Source organism: Lipotes vexillifer, unplaced genomic scaffold (assembly GCF_000442215.2).
Source record: "Lipotes vexillifer unplaced genomic scaffold, Lipotes_vexillifer_v1.1 scaffold104, whole genome shotgun sequence".
Lineage (NCBI taxonomy): Eukaryota > Metazoa > Chordata > Mammalia > Artiodactyla > Lipotidae > Lipotes > Lipotes vexillifer.
Genome location: NW_006789458.1, coordinates 2,658,847 through 2,682,420, shown reverse-complemented (window position 1 = coordinate 2,682,420; position 23,574 = coordinate 2,658,847). Strand labels below are relative to the sequence as shown.

The 23,574-nt window shown below is 35.7% G+C and overlaps 1 protein-coding gene across 6 annotated transcripts in view; it reads left to right on the top strand.

The window, feature by feature from the left end:
• Positions 1–23,574, top strand: part of CEP170 (centrosomal protein 170) — a 147,154-nt gene that overhangs the window by 76,145 nt on the left and 47,435 nt on the right. For 4 of the 6 annotated variants that reach the window (XM_007462633.1, XM_007462631.1, XM_007462632.1 and 1 more), the window contains 5 exons: positions 774–832; positions 929–1,091; positions 2,192–2,326; positions 16,352–16,828; positions 19,652–19,815. In XM_007462633.1, coding sequence (XP_007462695.1) covers positions 774–832; positions 929–1,091; positions 2,192–2,326; positions 16,352–16,828; positions 19,652–19,815 — 998 coding nt within the window. Of the gene's footprint in view, positions 1–773; positions 833–928; positions 1,092–2,191; positions 2,327–16,351; positions 16,829–19,651; positions 19,816–20,001; positions 20,296–23,574 lie in introns of all 6 variants that reach the window. The other 2 variants (XM_007462629.1, XM_007462628.1) reach the window with 1 other exon arrangement.

Sequence of the window (23,574 nt, the reverse complement as noted above, 5' to 3'; positions counted from 1 at the left end):
ACCCTTGAAGTCATGGGTGCTCTGAATTGGTAAAGAAGACTAGAATTTACTATGTGGTTATAAAAGTCCCTTCATTACGGGGTTAAGTAATGGTGAGAAATGTGACCTCTACTGTTCAGTGAAAGATCTTTTTAATATACAGAGGCATTGTTCTTTTTGGTATAATAATGAAAGCATTCATTATATCTAGCTTTTGGTTCTAATCTGTATAGAATCAGTTGTTTGATAATGTAGTATGACCCTGATTGCAATTCAAGGGGGGAAGGAGTGGTTGTAGTTGCTGTTAAGATCCTAATTATAGCATTTCTTTTGCACTTTCAAGATGAACTTCTTTTTATCAATGCTTGTGAAGAAGGAATAAATTGAATTCCTTCAGGATTTACTGTTGGGTAATCACTGATGACATACTTCTTTTTAGATTTTTGTGATTAGCTATCAATATAATTTGATCCAGCTGCTTTCTCTTTGTGGTCATATTATTGTTAGAACTGAAAATGTCTTTTGTGCTTCAGTTAATCATCCAGTTACTTGCTTCTTGAAGGCCATGATTACCTAAGTTTAGAATTACTTGTTAGATTTTAAGATTTTATTTAGTCTTTAAAAATGAAAATTTTTATATTTGTGAGCATATTTTAACATTTAATTCATAAAGGGAATATAGTCATTCTACTGTAACTACCTGTAGACAATAGGACAATTTCTATATTATCGTTGATCATTTTAAGCTTGATTATCAGAATTTTGAAATTATATTCTTCCTTAGCCTTGTTTACATACAAATCTTTTCACTGTAGTACGAGGAGAAATGAGGGTCCCTGAAGAAGCTCTAAAGGTAAAAAGTTTTTACTTATTTCTTTTGTAAATCTACCATTTACTAGGGTTGATTTCACTCACGTATATTTTACTTCCATTTTAAAATGTTTTATAGCATGAGAAGTTTACCATTCAGCTTCAGTTGTCCCAAAAGTCTTCAGAATCGGAATTATTGAAATCTGCATGTGCCAAAAGCATAGATTCAAAGGTAGCAGATACTGCAGCAGAAGTGCCGCACAAAGCTACAGAAGCATTAAAATCTGAGGAAAAAGCCATAGGTAAGTTAACCTCTTTCAAAATATCATATTTATACTCGATTATGAAGAAATTGCATGCTTTGTTCTCAAAAGCTTGGCCATATCCTTATAAAAATAATTAATGATAATAATGACAATTTCAGAGTGGGTTTTAATGCAGCCAGTGCTTCATTAGAAAGCATTATAAAACATATAATTATATGGCAGTTGTATGTAGGTGTGTTTAATATGTTTAAATATTTGAGGAAAATACATATAATTTGCCTTATAGTATTTTTATTATTTCATGTTTGCTTTTTTTTCTGGATTGTAACTGAAATGAATGAAAAGGAAATGTCCAATAATGCCTACATCATCATAATTATCATATTTATAGTATTCCAGGAACTGTAAAAAATATTTTATATAGATAATCCCATTCATACAAAAGCAATTTTTAAAACCGCTAGACATTACCAGATTGCTCAAATATAAATCTGTTAGTCCAGTTAACAACTAGTTTAAATTTAATTACTGTGCAATGCCCTTAGGTTTAAAAAAAAAGTAAGAAATGGTCGCTTATACCAAAATTTAGTTTTGTCCTTCATATTTAGATTTATGAGCCATTTCTATATACCAAAGAACTAATTACACCTTGACAAAAAGCTATTGGGCTATAGCAGTTTACATTACTTAGATAATAGCCAGTGCAGAATTTCATTTATTTCATCATGTTCAATATTGAATGAGATTCACAAATACTAAGTTATTCAACTTAGAGTACTTTTCAGGTATCTAGACTATACAGTTGACCCTTGAACAACACTGCTTTGAACTATGCAGGTCCACTTATATGCAGATTTTTTTTCAGTAGTAAACACTACAATACTACAGGATCCACTTTAGTTGAATCTACGAATGTGGAACTGCATATATGGGGGGACTGTGGATTTGGAAGGCTGACTATAAGTTATACTCGAATTTTCAACTGCAGGGAGGGTTGAGGCTCCTAACCCCATGTTGTTCAGGGGTCAGCTGTACTTTTTCATTTAATAAATCAACTGGGCAATTCTAGCATTCTGCAAAAGCATTTTTTTTTCTGTTTCATATGCTTTAGATAGATTTTTCCCACCTCTTTCCAGATACGTCTGCTATGCCCCGTGGTACTCCATTATATGGGCAGCCATCATGGTGGGGGGATGATGAGGTGGATGAACAAAGAGCTTTCAAGTCAAATGGCAAGCCTGAAGAGAAAAATCATGAAACTGGAACATCAGGTAAAAAAATCTCAGACTATGACATTAAGTAGGTATTTTAGGAAAAACTTATCATCAAAGCAAAAATCTGTCTACCCTTAAAAAAGATGTCTCCTATTCTTTAATATGTTAAGAATAGTTGATGAATGTTTTAATGACATTGTCATTTTAAATTAAATTTATTTATTATGAATGATTCTCTCATAAAGTATTCTAATATCTTTGTAAATCACTTTTATTTAAAAATATTTTTCCTTATTTAGCTTATTTATGAGGGTGTTAAAACTTGATATATAGTTAAGTAATATAATTGGGCATTTTAAGTATTTTAAAATAATTTTTAAAATGTTTTAATTAGACGAAAATAGTAAATACAAACTTGTGTGTTTTCATTAGATTCACATATAATCATATTTTTAAATGAAAATTTTTTATTATGTTCAAAATGTTGTATGAAGTTTAAAACTTCTTTAAAATCTCAGCGTGCCCAATTTGTTGGGGTATGGTAGCAACAAGATTAGCTGTTCGGCAGCCAGAATGAAGAAATAATTCTGGATCACATTCTCAGATTAATAGTCAAGGAACATAATCTTTTGTTGCTGGAGAAGTTTAGTAATGAACTAAGTGAAAAGCCAGAAAATCAAGATTTCCAGGAAATAAATGGAGCTATCAGTTGTCTGTCACATAAGGACTTGACAAGGACATCAACACTGAAGGATGAACAGCCAGTTTCCGTGATAATAGCAGATAAGGATTAGAACTGGAGGAATTAAATACAGGCACCAGGGAGCAGTATGGAAAGCCACCTTTGACTCTGAGTCAAGGATAGATTTCATCAGAAGTTCTGTCAACTTTCTACCTTTGACCATAATTCTACAAGGTAAATAAGAGATTTTTCTTAGCTGGAGAGTAAGAGCACTGGTTCTTAAATATGCTCTAATTTTACCAGGGTACAAGTCTTAGAAAGCTGGCCTTATCAACTTGATCTTAAAGTGCCCCAAACTGAAAGTTGTGAACTTTGCAAATAAATTCCCATCTCAGTTTCCTTGTTTCTGTGGCCAACACGTTTTTTTCTTCATGTTCAAGCTCAGAAACTTAGTATTATTTAGCATACCCTCAAATGCAAATATTAGAAATGCCACCTGAGACTAAACAGGAAGGAAATCTACCGGCTTAAATAAATAACTGAACCTTTTCAGGATTGGTTAATGCAGCATCTCAGTGGTGTCATCAGCTAGCTCTTTTCTCTGGGACTCTCTGCCCTTCTATTCACAGTGGCTGCATACTGAGGGAGTTTCCCCTCGTACTCATAGGCGGCTTGCCAGTAGCAGTTGGAGTGCATGCTACTTTGATCACATCCAGTGGGAAATTGCAAAGGTCGCTTCTAGAAGAACCCCTGGAAACTTTCCCCAAAGTTTTCAACACATTTGTCCTCTCATTGGCCTCTCGTGGGTTCAGGAGTAGGTCACCTGCTTATTTCTGAACCAATCCCTGGCAAGGGTTATGAGATTATCCTTAAGCCAATCGTACCCATCCTGAAGCTGAATATGGGGTTAGTTTTCCCCTAAGGCACATGAGCTGTATCAGGGAAGAGTTAGAGATACCTGGGAATGTTGGAGTTCTTTTAGGAGGGAGGAATGGGAAATGGATTTTGGAAGGCAGTCAAGAATGTCTACTTTATATGAAATCTTTGTGTCTTCCCTTCCTTTCACCTCATCTATTATATTGCCTACTTCTGTTGCCCTTTTTTTCCATTGAATCATAATTGAACTATTTCCAGTTTCAACCCTTCTGCAGTTCATTTTGTATAATAAATCTAAGCTGCCATTTTTTTCCTTTCTTTAAGAAACTACAGTAGCTTCCTTTTGCTTGCCAAATAGATATTATGTCAAAGCTCTCTCTAATTTTGTCCCACTTTCTTAGCCTTGTATCCCACTACCAGTTGTTCAGTGCTCCCTCCCAGTGCATTTCCACATAAATTAGACTAATTCCTGCCTGCTCTTCCCCCACAGACATGTGTACACATAAATCAGGTAATATAAAATTCTAAAGGGTATGTCTGTTTATATGTATTGCTAATATGTAACACTTTCCTTCAGTATTCTGTGTGTATGCCTTCTCATCTAAACTATAAATTCATTCAGGGATCACATATTATATTATCATTGTGTACTAGAGCCACCTAGGAGAAAGAGAGAGAGAGAGAGAGAGAAGGGGAGGGGGAGAGAGAGGGGAAGGAAGGGAGAGAGAGGGGAGAGTGAGAAAAAAAATGTACTAATAATTGGTGGTTAACTTAGAAGAAAACACAGCAGAATTTAACTGTTGCCAAATTCTGAAAATAATTGTGATACCGAGTTTATCTAGCCATTAAAGATCCTTCCACCCTCACACACAAAACAACTCTTGAAATCTGAAATACATATCTTCTAGAATACAATCAATGTAATTACAATAAATGTAAATACAGTAAATGTAATATTTGTCCTGGAGACAGAACCATGACTTATTAACAACAGCTAACACTTCAGTGGTGCTTGCTTTATCAAGACACTTCTTAGTGCCCTGCATATGTTTAATCATTTAATCCTCTCACAGCGATACCTAAAAGTAATTACTGTTATCATCCCCATTTTATAAATAAGGAAACGGCGGCAAGGTGATGTGAATTTATTCACAAGGTCACCCTGCTAGCAAATAGTGTAGCTGGGATTTGAACCCAGGTAGCCTGACTCTCGAGTCCATGCTCTTAACCACAGTTAACATTTCAGCAGTCATTATACACACACATACACACACACACACACACACACACACACACACACACACACACAGTCACTCCAAAAGAATATACTTCGTAGAGTATAAAGATTAAAACAAGCACTCCAAAAACAAATTGACATAAAAAATTGATCTCTCATACCTAAATGTAATGAAATGAATTTCAAACTGTGAAGCATCCAGTAGTAATTTCATCCATGTGAATGAAACTAAATTCTTAAATGATTACCAGCTTATGTGGCGTGTCTCATTGAGTATCCTTTCTGCTAGATGACAAAAGCTGTCTCATAATCTTGGGATTATTTTTGAGTTAGAAGGAATTAAGTGATGTACGTCTTTTGTTAAGTAGCTTGAAGCACTCTGTCAGATTCAGCTGATTAAAAGCCTTAATGAGAGTCTCATTTGCTTTCTTATATTAGTACGAGGATGTTATTGTTTCAGATTTATCATTTGTAGTTTTTTAAAATATAGGGTGAGAGAAACAGTTTACTAATCTGAAATAATTTATGATGCCAGCAGGTATTGTAGAATCAAATTTGAAAATGTATATTGAATGCTATTTCACTTGGTCATTTTGAAATTAAGGGTTTTTTTTAGTGTTTCAGATTATGAAATATAAATGATTAGTTTTATTTGTGCTCTGAGCATGCTTTTTTGGTAAAAGCAAAAAGTGATTTGCTTCTTGGTTACCAATTTTTGGAATGTAAAATCTTAGTATTTATTTTGAAAGGTGAACATTCCAAAAAGGATAATAGAGAATCTACTACCTAGTAACTTTTTATGTCCCTTTCTGTGGGTCCATGTGTATCCAGAATCTCCTACCAGTTTACCTTAAAGCCCAAAGAACCCTAGAAGCAAATATTAGAGCAATCAAGTTCTCCTGAAATTGTGTGAATATTTGAGTCCTATTAAAGGAGAATTTGTCCTCCTTTTAGTTCAGGTATGCTCTTCTACCTTCTATCTTGGTTTAAACGGTTTAAACATTTTTTAGGTTACAACTGAAGGCCTTTAAGTGTTGCATACAGTTTGAAAAGGTGTGTGCAACTGTGAAGAGTAGATTTTTGGCTCTTTTACACTGATTTTTAATCTAATTAAACTAAATTTGAAAACTTTTGAGTTGTAGCTCCTTTTTGGTAAAAGGAGTTTCCCAGTCTTTGTAATTTGAAGTACTTGAATATACTAGGATGGATATCTTAAGCAGAATTTGCCTTCATAATTATAGTTTTTATCATCTCGAAACAGCTTAATATTTCATTTAATTTATTACAGAAGAATGAAGGGAACATATTTTCTGAATTATGTATGTTTTAAGGTTCCCTGGAAGGTCACACAATCATAAAATACCTTAAGAATTTAAGGATATTGCTCTTCTGATTTAGATAAACATAATTAATTCTAGCATAATCAGTTATTAAATACTTTTAAATATTTAGCAGTTGAGATTAATAATAAAATATTGGTATAAATATTAGTATTTTAGTATATAATTTAGTTTACTTTAGTATAAACAAAATAGGTTTTGAATAGAAATGCATGTTAAATTCATAAATTTCAGAATATGTTTCGTCAGTGTACTGAGAAAGGAAAGCTGTTTTATTTTTCTATATTAATTTAGAAGACCCCTAATAATTTTTCTAGTGGGCGTACAATTCCCATATATACTAGGCCCACACTTGATCTGGTTTTATCATCTTCAGAGAAATGAATTCCTCTACATAATGAATTTTCCAGATGACTGAACTTTACTTTTACAACTGAAATTTTTTTTTAAGTTTAACCATTTCCTATATTTCTATTAAATGAATTACCCATGTCATTGCCTTCTTAAACACAGAAGGCTGAATATAATTTAAATGTTTGCTTTATGACTCAGAAGCATCATTATGAACATCAGTGATTGAACTATAATACATTACAGTGATGCCTTTGGGAGACTTGAAGTATGTAAGACTGTTTGCTCCATATACTGAATGAATGGTTCTGAACTACTGTGTTTTTGACACATGTCTGCTCTTGATTGTTTTTTGTCTTATCTCGACCACTTGACTCTTCTTAGTGCAATATGTCTGACCTTAATCCTTGCATTTACATCCCCTCCAGATTTGCCACATATAATCTGAGTAAATAGTCAAAAAAGTTCTCAGTGAAGGACTTTCCTGGTAGTAAAGATCACAAATATGAGGATATAGGTGTTGTCATATCTGTCTTGGGTTTTTTATTTTAGAGTTAGATTTTTGGTTTTAGTTTCTTGTTTCCCTAATTAGCTATGTTGAAGAGTTGGGGGAGGAAAAGTAAGAGAAACATTTATTTTTGTGCCTACTTTGTGCCAGACTTTTTCTGGATAACTTATCTCACTGAATCTTCACAACAATCTTATGGGTAGATATTATTTTCTCATTTAACAATGAGGAAAATGAGAATTAAGGACTGATAGAGACAGGACTTACCTGATTTCAAATCTTCTCCCTACTTTCCACTAATCATATCATATATGCTGCCTTTCCACTCTGTTGTGCTGCTTGACATTGTTAGATAAGCGATTTCTGGTTAAATTAGGTGTTAACTTGTATAAGTCTCAGGGTTTCTAGTCCTTGGAGTCAAGGCAGTTTTGAAGTAGGACTAACTTAGGAAATAACAATCGTAAACATAGTTATGTGCAGTTGTTGATCTCTGCTTTTTTAATGTGTTATAATGTGAAAGCATATTAAAAGTATGTCAGTATTAACTGTGAAGTTTTTTTCACAAGGGAAGAAAATTGGGAACATACTCATTTGAATTGTGAATAACAAGTAAATGATAAATGCTATACCCCTGGGCCAGCTTTTTGTAGTTATTGCTTCGTAGTTCAGCCACATCATTTTATTTGGGTATTCAGGTAGTGGTAGTAGGAAACAACTAACCCTTGTCCTCAGGATTACTCTGTTACCTGTAAGGATGTGGAGAGCAAAATGAATGAATGAATGAATGAATGACGATAGATAGGATAGGTTTGCTTATTTATTTATTTAACATCTTTATTGGAGTATAATTGCTTTACATTGTGTTAGTTTCTGCTGTATGACAAAGTGAATCAGCTATATGTATACTTATATCCCCATATCCCCTCCCTCTTACGTGTCCCTCCCACCCCTCTAGGTGGTCACAGACCACCGAGCTGATCTCCCTGTGCTATGTGGCTGCATCCCACTAGCTGTCTGTTTTACATTTGGTAGTGTATATATGTCCATGCCACTCTCTCACTTCGTCCTAGCTTATCGTTCCTTCTCCCCGTGTCCTCAAGTCCATTCTCTATGTCTGCATCTTTATTCCTGTTCTTCCCCTAGGTTCTTCAGAACTTTTTTTTTCTTTAGATTCCATATATACATGTTAGCATATGGTATTTGTTTTTCTCTTTCTGACTTACTTCACTCTGTATGACAGAATCTAGGTCCATCCACCTCACTATAAATAACTCAGTTTTGTTTCTTTGTATGGCTGAGTAATATTCCATTCTGTATATGTGCCACATCTTCTTCATTCATCTGTAGATGGACACTTAGGTTGCTCCCATGTCCTGGCTATTGTAAATAGTGCTGCAGTGACCATTGTGGTACATGACTTTTTATGATTTATGCTTTTCTCACAGTATATGCCCAGTAGTGGAATTGCTGGGACATATGGTACTTCCATTTTTAGTATTTGAAGGAACCTCCATACTGTTCTCCATAGTGGCTGTATCAATTTACATTCCCACCAACAGTGTAAGAGGGTTCCCTTTCCTCCACACCCTTTCCAGCATTTATTGTTTGTAGATTTTTTGATGATGCCCATTTGGAATGGTGTGAGGTGATACCGCATTGTGGTTTTGATTTGCATTTCTCTAATGACTAGTGATGCTGAGCATCCTTTCATGTGTTTGTTGGCAATCTGTATGTCTTCTTTGGAGAAATGCCTATTTAGGTCTTCTGCCCTTTTTTGGATTGGGTTCTTTGTTTTTTTGATATCGAGCTGTGTGAGCTGCTTGTATATTTTGTAGATAATGCTTTGTCAGTTGCTTCATTTGCAAATTTTTTCTCCCATTCTAAGGGTTGTCTTTTTTTTTTTTTTTTTTGGGGTACCCAGGCCTCTCCCCATGGGGGCCTCTCCCGCCGCGGAGCAAAGGCTCCGGACACGCAGGCCCAGCGGGCATGGCCCACAGGCCCAGCCGCTCCACAGCATGTGGGATCCTCCCGGACCGGGGCACAAACCCGTGTCCCCTGCATCGGCAGGCGGGCTCCCAACCACTGCGCCACCAGGGAAGCCCCTAAGGGTTGTCTTTACGTCTTGTTTACGGTTGCCTTTGCAGTGCAAAAGCTTTTAAGTTTTGTTAGGTCCCATTTGTGTGTTTTTGTTTTTATTTCCATTTCTCTAGGAGGTGGGTCATAAAGGATCTTGCTGTGATTTATGTCATAGAGTGTTCTATGTTTTCCTCTAAGAGTTTGATAGTGTCTGGCCTTACATTTAGGTCTTTAATGCATTTTGAGTTTATTTTTGTGTATGGTGTTAGGGAGTGTTCTAATTTCATTCTTTCACATGTAGCTGTCTAATTTTCCCAGCACCACTTATTGAAGAGGCTGTCTTTTCTCCATTGTATATTCTTGCCTTTATGAAGGATACGGTAACCATATGTGCGTGGGTTTATCTCTGGGCTTTCTATACTGTTCCATTGATCTATATTTCTGTTTTTGTGCCAGTACCATACTGTCTTGATGACTGTAGCTTTGTAGTATAGTCTGAATTCAGGGAGCCTGATTCCTCCAGCTCTGTTTTTCTTTCTCAAGATTGCTTTGGCTCTTCGGGGTCTTTTGTGTTTCCACACAACTTGTGAAATTTTTTATTCTAGTTCTGTGAAAAATGCCATTGCCAGTTTGATAGGGCTGGCATTGCATCTGTAGATTACTTTGGGTAGTAGAGTCATTTTCACAATTTTGACTTCTCCAGTCCAAGAACATGGTATATCTCTCCATCTCTTTGTGTCGTCTTTAATTTCTTTCATCAGTGTCTTATAGTTTTCTGCATACAGGTCTTTTGTTTCCTTAAGTAGGTTTATTCCTAGCTATTTTATTCTTTTTGTTGCAATGGTAAATGGGAGTGTTTCCTTAATTTCTCTTTCAGATTTTTCATCATTAGTGTATAGGAATGAAAGCGATTTCTGTGCATTAATGTTATATCCTGCTACTTTACCAAATTCATTGATAAGCTCTAGTAGTTTTCTAGTAGCATCTTTAGGATTCTCAGTGTATAGTATCATGTCATCTGCAAACTGACAGTTTTACTTCCTCTTTTCCAATTTGGATTCCTTTTATTTCTTTTTCTTCTCTAATTGCTGTGGCTAAAACTTCCATAACTATGTTGAGTAATAGTGGTGAGAGTGGGCAACCTTGTCTTGTTCCTGATCTTAGAGGAAATGGTTTCAGTTTTTCACCACTGAGAACAATGTTGGCTGTGGGTTTGTCATATATGGACTTTATTATGTTGAGGTAAGTTCCCTCTCTGCCCACTTTCTTCAGAGTTATTATCATAAATGGGTGTTGAATTTTGTCGAAAGCCTTTCCTGCATCTTCTGAGATGATGATATGGTTTTTCTGCTTCAATTTGTTAATATGGTTTATCACATTGATTGATTTGCATATATTGAAGAGTCCTTGCATTCTTGGGATAAACCCCACTTGATCATGGTGTATGATCCTTTTAATGTGCTGTTGGATTCTGTTTGCTAGTATTTTGTTGAGGATTTTTGCATCTATGTTCATTAGTGATATTGGCTTGTCATATTCTTTTTTTGTGACATCTTTGTCTGATTTTGGTATCTGGTGACAGTGCCTTCGTAGAATGAGTTTGGGAGTGTTCCTCCCTCTAGTATATCTTGGAAGAGTTTGAGTAGGACAGGTGTTAGCTCTTCTGTAAATGTTTGATAGAATTCACCTGTGAAGCCATCTGGTCCTGGGCTTTTGTCTGTTGGAAGATTTTTAAGCACAGTTTCAATTTCAGTGTTTGTAATTGGTCTGCTTATATTTTCTGTTTCTTCCTGGTTCAGTCTCGAAAGGTTGTGCTTTTCTAAGAATTTGTCCATTACTTCCAAGTTGTCCATTTTATTGGCATAGAGTTGCTTGTAGTAATCGCTCATGATCCTTTGTATTTCTGGAGTGTCAATTGTTACTTCTTTTTCATTTCTAATTCTGCTGATTTGAGTCTTCTCCCTTTTTGTCTTGATGAGTCTGGCTAATGGTTTATCTATTTTGTTTATCTTCTCAAAGAACCAGCTTTTAGTTTTATTGATCTTTGCTATTGTTTCCTTCATTTCTTTTCCATTTATTTCTGATCTGATATTTATGATTTCTTTCCTTCTGCTGACTTTGGGGGTTTTTTGTTCTTCTCTCTCTGATTGCTTTAGTTGTATGGTTAGGTTGTTTATTTGAGATGTTTCTTGTTTCGTAAGGTAGGATTGTATTGCTATAAACTTCCTTCTTAGGACTGCCTTTGCTGCATCCCATAGGTTTTTGGTCATCATGTTTTCATTATCATTTGTTTCTAGGTATTTTGTGATTTCCTCTCTGATTTGTTCCGTGATCTCTTGGTTGTTTAATAGCGTATTGTTTAGCCTCCATGTGTTAGTAGTTTTACAGTTTTTTTCCTGTAATTGATATCTAGTCTCATAGCATTGTGGTCAGAAAAGATACTTGTTATTTCCATTTTCTTAAATTTACCAAGGCTTGATTTGTGACCCAAGATATGATCTATCATGGAGAATGTTCCATGAGCACTTGAGAAGAAAGTGTATTCTGTTGCTTTTGGATGGAATGTCCTATAAATATCAATTAAATCCATCTTGTTTAATGTATCATTTAAAGCTTGTATTTTCTTATTTATTTTCATTTTAGTTGATCTGTCCATTGGTGAAAGTGGAGTGTTACAGTTCCCTACTATGATTGTGTTACTGTCAATTTCCCCTTTTATGGCTCTTAGCAATTGCCTGTGTATTGAGGTGCTCCTATGTTGGGTGCATAAATATTTACAATTGTTATATCTTTTTCTTGGATTGATCCCTTGATCATTATGTAGTGTCCTTCTTTGTCTCTTGTAATAGTCTTTATTTTAAAGTCTATTTTGTCTTATATGAAAATTGCTACTGCAGCTTTCTTTTGATTTCCATTTGCATGGAATATCTTTTTCCATCCCCTCTCTTACAGTCTGTACGTTTCCCTAGGTCTGAAGTGGGTCTCTCGTCGACAGCATATATACGGGTCTTGTTTTTGTAACCATTCATCCAGTTTGTGTCTTTTGGTTGGAGCATTTAATCCATTTATATTTAAGGTAATTGTTGATGTGTGTGTTCCTATTCCCATTTTCTTAATTGTTTTTGCTTTGTTATTGTAGGTCTTTTCCTTCTCTTGTGTTTCCTGCATAGAGAAATTCCTTTAACATTTGTTGTAAAGCTGGTTTGGTGGTGCTGAATTCTCTTAGCTTTTGCTTGTCTGTAAAGGTTTTAATTTCTCTGTCGAATCTGAATGAAATCCTTGCTAGGTAGAGTAATCTTGGTCGTAGGTTTTTCCCTTTCATCACTTTAAATATGTCCTGCTACTCCCTTCTGGCTTGCAGAGATTCTGCTGAAACATCAGCTGTTAACCTTATGGGGATTCCCTTGTATGTTATTTGTTGTTTTTCCCTTGCTGCTTTCAGTATTTTTTCTATGTATTTAATCTTTGATAGTTTGATTAATATGTGTCTTGGCACGTTTCTCCTTGGATTTCTCCTGTATGGGAGTCTCTGAGCTTCCTGGATTTGATTGACTATTTCCACTCCCATATTACGGAAGTTTCCAGCTATAATCTCTTCAAATGTTTTCTCAGTTCCTTTCTTTTTCTCTTCTTCTTCTGGGACCCCTATAATTCGAATGTTGGTGTGTTTAATGTTGTCCCAGAGGTCTCTGAGACTGTCCTCAATTCTTTTCATTCTTTTTCTTTATTCTGCTCTGCGGTAGTTATTTCCACTATTTTGTCTTCCAGGTCACTTATGCGTTCATCTGCCTCAGTTATTCTGCTACTGATTCCTTCTAGAGAATTTTTAATTTCATTTATTGTGCTGTTCATCATTGTTTGTTTGCTCTTTAGTTCTTATTAAATGTATCCTGTATTTTCTCCATTCGATTTCCAAGATTTTGGATCATCTTTACTATCATTACTCTGAATTCTTTTTCCGGTAGATTGCCTGTTTCCTCTTCATTTGTTTGGTCTGATGGTTTTTTACCTTGCTCCTTCATCTGCTACATATTTCTCTGTTTTCCCAGTGTGCTTAACTTACTGTGTTTGGGGTCTCCTTTTCGCAGGCTGCAGGTTCGTAGTTCCCATTGTTTTTGGTGTCTGCCCCCAGTGGGTATGGTTGGTTCAGTGGGTTGTGTAGGCTTCCTGGTACAGGGGACTGGTGCCTGTGTTCTGGTGGATGAGGCTGGTTCTTGTCTTTCTAGTGGGCAGGACTGCGTCCAGTGGTGTGTTTTGTGGTGCCTGTGACTTTATTATGATTTTAGGCAGCCTCTCTGCTAATGGGTGGGGATGTGTTCCTGTCTTGCTAGTTGTTTGGCATAGGGTTCCAGCACTGGTGCTTGCTGGTCATTGAACGGAGCTGAGTCTTAGCATTGAGATGGAAATCTCTGGGAGAGCTCTCACCGATTGATATTATGTGGGGCCAGGACGTCTCTGGTGGTCTGATGTCCTGAACTCGGCTCTCCCACCTCAGAGGCTCAGGTCTGACACCTGGCTGGAGCACCAAGACCCTGTCAGCCACAGGGCCCTCCAAGAAGGATAGAACGGAAGCTGAGAAGTCAGCAGAAGGCAGGTCTAACAGGTTTGATTCTGAATAAAATACAGCTGAAAAGTGAATATTAGGAGATTATTTGTAAAGTAGATTCTCCTAACGGTACTGAAAATTGCAAGAAATCACTTACCAAAGTTGAGCAAGCATCAGAGCCAGTAGGATAGGTTTGTAAACCAGTTGTACTGTGTGAAATTGATCAAGTACAGTACATGATACATAGTAAATAAATCAATGTTGAAAAAATAAAAACATTAATGAGTTTATTAATATATGTAAAGTAGTTAATGCACATTACTCTCATGGAAATTTTAAGTGACAGGCCTTCAGAGTAAGCACTCAAGTGGACACTTTAAGGAAAAGATAAATGAACTCTGTAATAAAGAAATTTTTAAAACGTGACTTAGGTTATTAAGAATCCTGTATATGCTCTTCCTCCAGAAAGTGTGTAGAATTATTGCTTTGATATTGTAGAGTGTTTTTGATACACTTTTTTCATTTTCAGTAGTGAGAAGAAGTAGATTTTGAAAAGGATAATTTTTATGTTGAAAATTATTTTTGTTATATATTCTATTTACTGTCTGTGTAATTTGCTTTCACTTTTTTTTTTTTTTTTTTGGAATTGGAACTTGATGTCTTCTAATAACCTATGCCACACATTTGACTACAGAGTTGTTGCTGTCCTATTCTTCTATAACCTAAAAGCAAACAGCTTTATGACTGTTTCATATTTACCATATTGCTAAGAAACTGATTATAGCACCTGAAGAATCCCATCCGTATTTGATATTTGAAAAAATGTGTCAAGACCAGTACTTCACTTAATTAGAAAATGATTAGAAACAACCTCGTCCCCCCGCCCCCCCGCTTTTGCCTTTCCTTCCTAATAAATTATCTGCAAATGGTGTTTCTGTCAATCTGTTTTTAAAAGGAATGCTTTTTTGAGCTTTAGGGAAGTATTTTTCATTTGAATTCACTCTTTACCATCTTTTTTTTTTTTTTTTACATCTTTATTGGAGTATAATTGCTTTACAATGGTGTGTTAGTTTCTGCTTTATAACAAAGTGAATCAGTTATACATATACATACGTTCCCATATCTCTTCACTCCCACGTCTCCCTCCCTCCCACCCTCCCTATCCCACCCCTCTAGGTGGTCACAAAGCACCGAGCTGATCTCCTTGTGCCACGCAGCTGCTTCCCACTAGCTATCTACCCCACGCCTGGTAGTGTATATATGTCCATGCCTCTCCATCACTCTGTCACAGCTCACCCTTCCCCCTCCCCATATCCCCAAGTCCATTTTCTAGTAGGTCTGTGTCTTTATTCCTGTCTTACCCCTAGGTTCTTCATGACATTTTTTTTTTCCTTAAATTCCATATATATGTGTTACCATCTTGATAATAGTTCTTTTGTTTCCTGAAAAACAGGGCAGTTTAATCTTTAAATTCTTTTTGCATTCGCAGTATCTGATAACAGATTTAAAGCATTTCAGTTATCATTTTCATTTATGTGCCTTCACATATTTTATATATAAATGCATTTGTTTTTATACCTTCATATTTGTCCCTGAGGCAACAGAGGAATAGTGTTCCAGAATTGCTTACTTATGCCAGCTCTTGTTGATCTGAGATTTATAATTCAGCTTTCCTCCACGGATTTTGACATTTGGATGTATTCTGCTGTATAGAAATGTACCTGAATTTCCTTTTGGAATTAATTGGCTGGCAACTGAATTGTCTATTTTTAACTTACTGGTTTTCATACTGCTGCTTGGATTGCAATGCCACAAGCAAACCACATGTTTTATCTTTACTCATTCTTTTATTCTTTATAAAATGTATCTATTTTCTTATAAGGATCACACATTGGTAATATTATTTTTGTCCTTCTAAAAGTAATGTCTCTGAATGTGATGGTGAAGAATGGTAAGTGGAATCATTATGTCCAGAACATTGCTTACATATTGACGTCATGTTTCTTTCTTCATTTGAGCACCTTTTCTCCTTTGGAAATTTACTTGTTTTCGTAAATATTTCAGATATTTCATCCTCCTTACTTGATAAGGAAATTTATATTTTTTTCTATCTCTATATGTACATTGAACATACATATCCAGCTCCATTTGATTTCAGTTCTTTTGTACTTTGATGATTTCTGGATCCAAGTTGGAAAAAATATGGACCTAGCCATGCAAGGTTCATCTCTTAACTGCTTTGCTATCCTTTGCCGCTGTGCTGCTTATCTTGCATCTCCTATTGGTAACTGAATGCTATGTTTATAATAAGAATTATTTCTCTTCTGTGACATTTGCCACTCTTTTTCATCCAGACTATGATCTGCCTTCTGATTTCCATGGAATAATACAAGTGGCCATTACTGTGCTCCTTCAAGTGCTAGAAGCTTCCAAATATTTTGAATTTTCTCTTATTTTTCTTATTAGGGTGCAGCATAGATGCCAAGCAAGTTGAGGAACAATCTGCAGCTGCAAATGAAGAAGTACTTTTTCCTTTCTGTAGGGAACCAAGTTATTTTGAAATCCCTACAAAAGAATTTCAGCAACCATCACAAATAACAGAGAGCACTATTCATGAAATCCCAACAAAAGACACACCAAGTTCTCATACAACAGGTGCAGGGCATGCTTCATTTACCATTGAATTTGATGACAGTACCCCAGGGAAAGTAACTATTAGAGATCATGTGACAAAATTTACTTCTGATCAGCGCCACAAATCAAAGAAGTCTTCTCCTGGAACTCAAGACCTGCCAGGGATTCAAACTGGAATGATGGCACCAGAAAACAAAGTAGCTGACTGGCTAGCACAGAACAACCCTCCTCAGATGGTATGGGAAAGATCAGAAGAGGATTCCAAAAGTATTAAAAGTGATGTTCCAGTTTACTTAAAAAGGTTGAAAGGTAAAGTGAATTGATCATTTTAGAACTTGCTATTTTATGGTAAAGTTCAGTCTTCACAGTTACCAACCTACTATTAGATAAATAATTATATGGTATAAAGCTTCTGCATTTTTAAGGTTTATATTTGATTTTAAAGCTCAAAAGCCAGCCAAACTGCCCACATCCAACTTACTCATTCAAAACAGTCTGCCATGGGCTTCCCTGGTGGCGCAGTGCTTGAGAGTCCGCCTGCCGATGCAGGAGACGCGGGTTCGTGCCCCGTTTCGGGAAGATCCCACATGCCGCGGAGCGGCTGGGCCCGGGAGCCATGGCCACTGAGCCTGCGCGTCCGGAGCCTGTGCTCCGCAAATGGGAGAGGCCACGACAGTGAGAGGCCCGCATAACGCAAGAAAAAAAAAAAAAAAAAAAAAAAAAAACAGTCTGCCTTCATTTTCTTGCCAAAACCAGATTGGTTTTGTAAATTGTATGTATGCCATTAAATATGTTTCTTTTTCTTATGGAAATAAAAGATTCATTCATTTCACCAGCGGAATTCCCTAGAAGGCAGTTCTCATTATTTTCTTGACTTCAGGAAAAGATATATTCAATTCTGTTCTTCTCTATTATGTGCTTCCTGTAAAATAGCCGTATGTAGATTTTGAAAGTTTTAAGCCACTGGATAATGGGCTGACAGTTCTACTTTGGTAATATGGTCACATTGTTGGTAGAGTGTTTCAGACTCTTCTCAGGTTACTCATGTCATGAAACAAAAATTTTTTTGTTTAGAGATATTGGGAATTAATTGAGTTAAGAATTTTTTCACTAGTAAGACTTTTATAAAAATTGTAGTTGAACGTTTATTTGTGAAATAATTATTTATATGTGTTTTATTAGTATAATACTTGACGAAAGTTAGTAAAATCTTGCTTTATACCTGTACATCGAAGTATCAACTGATTTTTTCCATTGATTTTGCTAATTAAATTAATTTAGAATTTTCTCAATACAGTTCTATGTTACTCTATCTTAATTTTATTCAACAAGCTGTCTGTAAGGGAAAAGATTGCATGTTAATCTGACCATTCTGTTACTATACAAAAAGACAAAACAGAATCTTGTTAAGAACAGTTCCAAGTGATTTTTTGTTGTTGTTGTTAAGTAAGAACAGAAATTGCAGTTCTGATCAGATGTGTTATCTTGTATAACACTGAGAAATGCAAAAAGAATAATAATTTTTGAAAAAAGAAAATGGCTAATCTATAGAGAATTTTTAACCTATAACTTAAAGAAAAGATACTGAAAGGACCTGATGCCAAATTAGTGCCAAATTTTTGTATGGTGTTACAAGAACTAAATTCTGTAAAGATGGCATTTTCATATTGTATATGTGTGTGATATGGGTTATCTGGTCTTACTACACATGAAATATGGGAGTTTAGTTATTTACAGCTCTCACAAACTAGATTCCTTTTCAGTGCATCCAGTGCGACATGAAATAGGTTGTACAGTGTCCTGTTTTTAATGAGTTTTGTATTTGAACTAGTATTTGTTCAATTCTGCATTCCATCTGCCTATCCCTGATTCCTAGCTTAATTACCAAGGCACAAATTCCATTAATTAAATTAAACACCATTTTTTTCCTTTCAGGTTGCATTTTCAGTAGTTGCTAGTTTGAAGAAAGATTTTCAGATTTAGTCCTGGAAATATTGGAATACACGTGGTTGACTGGAGTAATTTATAGCTTTCTTCTAAAGAGCTATCATTTAAGCCCTCATTTGTGATTCAGCCCTCATTTGTGATTCAATCTAAAACATGCATAGAATAACTCTTGACTTTCCATTAAATTCATGCTATAATAATATAATAATTGTCATTTGATTATTTCTTCTAGTATACTTATTATTTAGATAATAAGAATTCTAAATCAGTGAAAAGTCAAGTGATTTTCATGAAGTTTCACATTTACTCCCTAATAGAACTATGAAGGGTAACAAAAAAACTTCTGGTAGGAAGCTGATGTTTTCAAAATTCAACTGCAGTATTCTAACTTGACTCTATATGCTTAACAGAGAAGACATATTTTTATCTAGTTATATTTAGCACCATGCCATTTGTCTGGTAGATTTATGTAGGATTTCATAGACTGTGCTTTTCCATGCTAGGCCTTTTAGCATGCTTTATTTAACTCGCTGAAGCCACCAGAGTTTAAATGAGCACACATGCAAAATTGCGAAAATTCTCATAGCTAGAAAGAGGTTTGTAAAGAATTGTACAATAATTGGTGGAAACTACAAATTTGCATTTTTATATTAAAAAGGCAAGGTATGCTATACTTTTGGAAGTTTTGAACGTCACTGAAAGTTAAGTTTCATCACATTTTTTATGGCATTTGCATTCTCTTTTCCTATGTAATGATAAGCACTTCAGTGGGATCACACTTTTTTCTGTCTTTTTCTCTCTAATGCTAAAAATAAATTTTTGATTGCTTAAATAAGGTATAAGGTTTAAAGGCAGGATTAATGTTTAATGTTATAAATACAGACTGTCACAGAGATATAGCATTGCTTATCTGTTAAGGCATTGGTGAACCATTATAAAGTTAAAATTTGGAGAAAGAAAAGTAATCCTATTCAGTTGTTTATAAAGGACTCATTGTTGGTTGATAAAATTTGAATGTAAGCATTGCAATTGAGGGAAGTTTGCAGAGCCTGTTACTGAAAAGAACATATGACTTTTGATTGAAAAGGGGAAGGGGGCAAAACAAGCAGCACTTTTGTATGTGCTTCTAATTTTCTACATGGGATTTTTTCCTTCTCTGTTATGCGGTTTCTTTTTTGTGTCCAGGAAATAAACATGATGATGGTACACAAAGCGACTCAGAAAATGCTGGGGCTCACAGGCGCTGTAGCAAACGTGCAACTCTTGAGGAACACTTAAGACGCCACCATTCAGAACAGAAAAAGCTACAGAAGGCCCAGGCTACTGAAAAGCATCAAGACCAAGCTGTTGTAAGTCAAACTGCTTTTATGATTGCATTCTTTGATGAAGACAATCCCAGAAAAAGAAGGTCATATTCTTTTACTCACAGTACGGGAATCTTGTGTCAGGAAACTACTTATTCAGCACCACATACAAAACTTGAAAAAACAAAATCTCCAACAGCAGATGCCAAAGTGGTTTCTTTGTCTTTACAGACTAGCTCTGCGCACCACAGAGGGGGGCATGGTGTTCCACATGGGAAATTGTTAAAACAGAAATCAGAGGAGCCATCGGTGTCAATTCCCTTCCTACAAACTGCATTATTAAGAAGTTCAGGGAGTCTGGGGCACAGACCAAGCCAGGAGATGGATAAAATGTTAAAAAATCAAGCTACTTCTGCTGCTTCTGAAAAGGATAATGATGATGACCAAAGTGACAAGGGTACTTATACCATTGAGTTAGAGAATCCCAACAGTGAGGAAGTGGAAGCAAGAAAAATGATTGACAAGGTAAATAATTGAAATTTGGGTATGATATTAGTTTTCTCGTGGTGTATTACTATTGGAAATTACTAGAGAGTATAAAATGTTTTCATGTAGTCAGTATCTTGAAACTTTAGGATTTTGTTAGGGAACTGCAAGACTAACAATAAGACCAAAATGCTTTCTGATTTTATTCTGCTTATATTCTGAATTTGCCCGAGTTTCATATGTAAAGTCCTGTACGTATAAGCTGATTGGACCTTTTAAAGTTGTATAACTTTAAGATTGACTTTTCAAATGCTATACTTTGGGCATTCTCACTTTGCTTTTATTTAAAAACTAAAAATCGAAACCAGATTGCTATGACTCTGTTAATATAAACATGAACATTAACTGATAATAAACAAAGGTTTCCTACCTACTAATTTCATTTTGGAAGCAGATGAAAATACATATGTTTTAATCAATTTTGTTCTTTTTCCTTAGTTTCTTCTCTTAATTTCTGTTCAGTGCTGTCTGTGGTGATAGAAAAGTGTATAAAAACAAAATCAGTGTGTTTATGATACTCTGAGTTTAACCAAGTATATACCTAGTCATGATGATTATTTACATTTCAGATTTGTTTTTTGATGTTATTGGTTAATGTGTATAATGATTGTTGTATGGTTTAAAAAGTAGTTTTGCTCCCAGTAATGGAAGGTTGACTTTAAAATCAGCTGTATATTTTATCCCCTGAAAGATAGAAACATAAATTTGGCTAAACATTAATCCCTTGTTCAAGTTCTTGTTACTCAGCACATGAGCAGCATTAGCGTCATTAGGGAGCTTGTTAGAAATACAAAATCTCAGGCCCACTTTAAACATACTGAATCAGAATCTGCTTAAAAGCAGGGTTCATATGCACATTAACATTTGAGATGCACTAGTTCAGATCATGAGTTTACAGAGTGGTCTTTTAGAGAGCAGACGAAGTAAATAACCCTTTGGGATACAGGAAAATTATTAGGACTTAGGTTTACTTTTTTTTGTATATATAAATTTATTTATTTTTGGCTGCATTGGGTCTTCGTTTCTGCGCGCGGGCTTTCTCTAGTTGCGGCGAGCAGGGGCTACTCTTGATTGCGGTGCACAGGCTTCTCGTTGCGGTGGCTTCTCTTGTTGCGGAGCACAGGCTCTAGGCACACGGGCTTCAGTAGTTGTTGCACGCGGGCTCAGTAGTTATGGTTCACGGGCTCTAGAGCATAGGCTCAGTAGTTGTGGCACATAAGCTTAGTTGCTCCACGGCATGTGGGATCTTCCCAGGCTAGGGCTCGAACCCATGTCCCCTGCATTGGCAAGCAGATTCTTAACCACTCTGCCACCAGGGAAGTCCTGGATTTATGTTTACTTTTTTTTTTTAATTAATTAATTTATTTTTGGCTGCGTAGGGTCTTCGTTGCTACCCACGGGCTTTCTCTAGTTGTGGTGAGCAGGGGCTACTCTTTGTTGTGCACGGGCTTCCCATTGCCGTGGCTTCTCTTGTTGCAGAGCACGGGCTCTAGAGCACAGGCTCAGTAGTTGTGGCGCATGGGCTTAGTTGCTCCGCAGCATGTGGGATCTTCCCAGACCAGGGCTCGAACCCATATCCCCTGCATTGACAGGCAGATTCTTAACCACTGCGCCACCAGGGAAGCCCTGTGTTTACTTTTAATTTCATAGTTTTTATTTCTATTTAGGAGTGTGTTCTATAGTGTATGTATGTAATTTCTAATATCCATTTATTGAGGAGCACATGATCAAAATTTTTTACTGTTGGGGTATAGACTTCCAAACTTTTGGAGACCCATTAATTTAGGAAATAGATGTTATGAATGTTGTTAATAAGCGAAATAAAGCAATTAAAAAACAGATAAAGTGATTTTTCTGATTATATTAAAGGAAATCTAAGAACACGGTGGTAGCAATAGCAAATGACTCTTGGTGATCTCGAATTATTTTCATCATTGGGAATCAATAATGACATTTCTTTCAGATTATTTTAAAGTTTATAATTTTTCCTCTGGTTATTGAGAACAAGTATAGTGCTATTTAAAATACTGTCAAATAGAAAATAAAAGGATAGGTTTTGAAAAAAAAAGAATGCTAAGAAGTTTTAAAATTCAGATTAATATGAATTTTATCCTATTATAGCTTTGTTTGGTTTATGTATATTTCATTCATAGTTATTGATGTTTCCTCTATTAAAAGATCTTACAGTGAGGGCTTATATTGTAGTATTTAAGGACGTGAACACTTGCAGGCAGACAGATTTGAGATTAAGTGCAAACCCTACATGTACTAGATATAAGTACATTGAGTAAACTCGAGTAAACTAACCTCTTTCAGCCTGTTTATTTTTTTAATAAACTGGAGGAGATTTCACTAGGTTATGAAAAGAATTCAGTAAAATATATAAAAGTCTTATTACAATGCCTGTCTTATAGTGAAAGGTCTATAAATGTTAGCTGTGTTATTACCCTTACTAGGAGTTTCCACATATGAACCTCTACTCTAGGTATTGATTAATCCTGAAAAGTTCCTCAGCATTGAAAGGGCCAAATCTGAAGCTCAAGTGGAAGGTACAGTGCAAGGGAATAGCCTGGCCAGAATAGCAGAAAGCCAAGAAGAAGTCACTGTTGCAAGATGAGGCTCTTTAAAAGTAAACTGCTGGGTATATAGAGGGACCACAAAACCTGGTGTATACCTGCTGTCTATAATTATCATAAGCACCTTTTTTTCATTTTCAAAAAGAGCCCCAGTTTCAATGACAAATTATATGGTCACACTATGGATAAAGGAAACCAAGATTTTAAAGCAGGATTCATTTAAGGGAATAATGTCAGGATGTGACTAAAATTCAGAGTCATTCTTGGTTTGTATAAACCAGAAAACAAAGCTAAGACCGTAAGTCTAGGGAAAAACAAGAATCACTACATTATCTTGCGAATACCAAAGAAAAAGAGCTGAGATTCTACTAACTGTGGTTAAAGCTAGAGGTCAGATTCAGGCTAACTGAAGTCAGGCTCTGGGGAAACAAATGTCTGAAGAAAATGAGGTAACCTGTGGGCATGAAGAAAACAAAGACCAAAAATAGTCAGAATCAAGGCATAAGAAGGACTTTGGGAGGATGGGAGTAGATTCAAGCGTCATATCAAATTGCTTGGGTAAGCTCTGTCATCCATTTTCTCCCTTTTGAAGTTAGGGTGTGTGGGATGGAAGTTGGGACCATCAGCTGTTGTCCATCTGAATTTAATTGTTGTTTGGTCCTGAAAAAATGTGGCCTCTTTC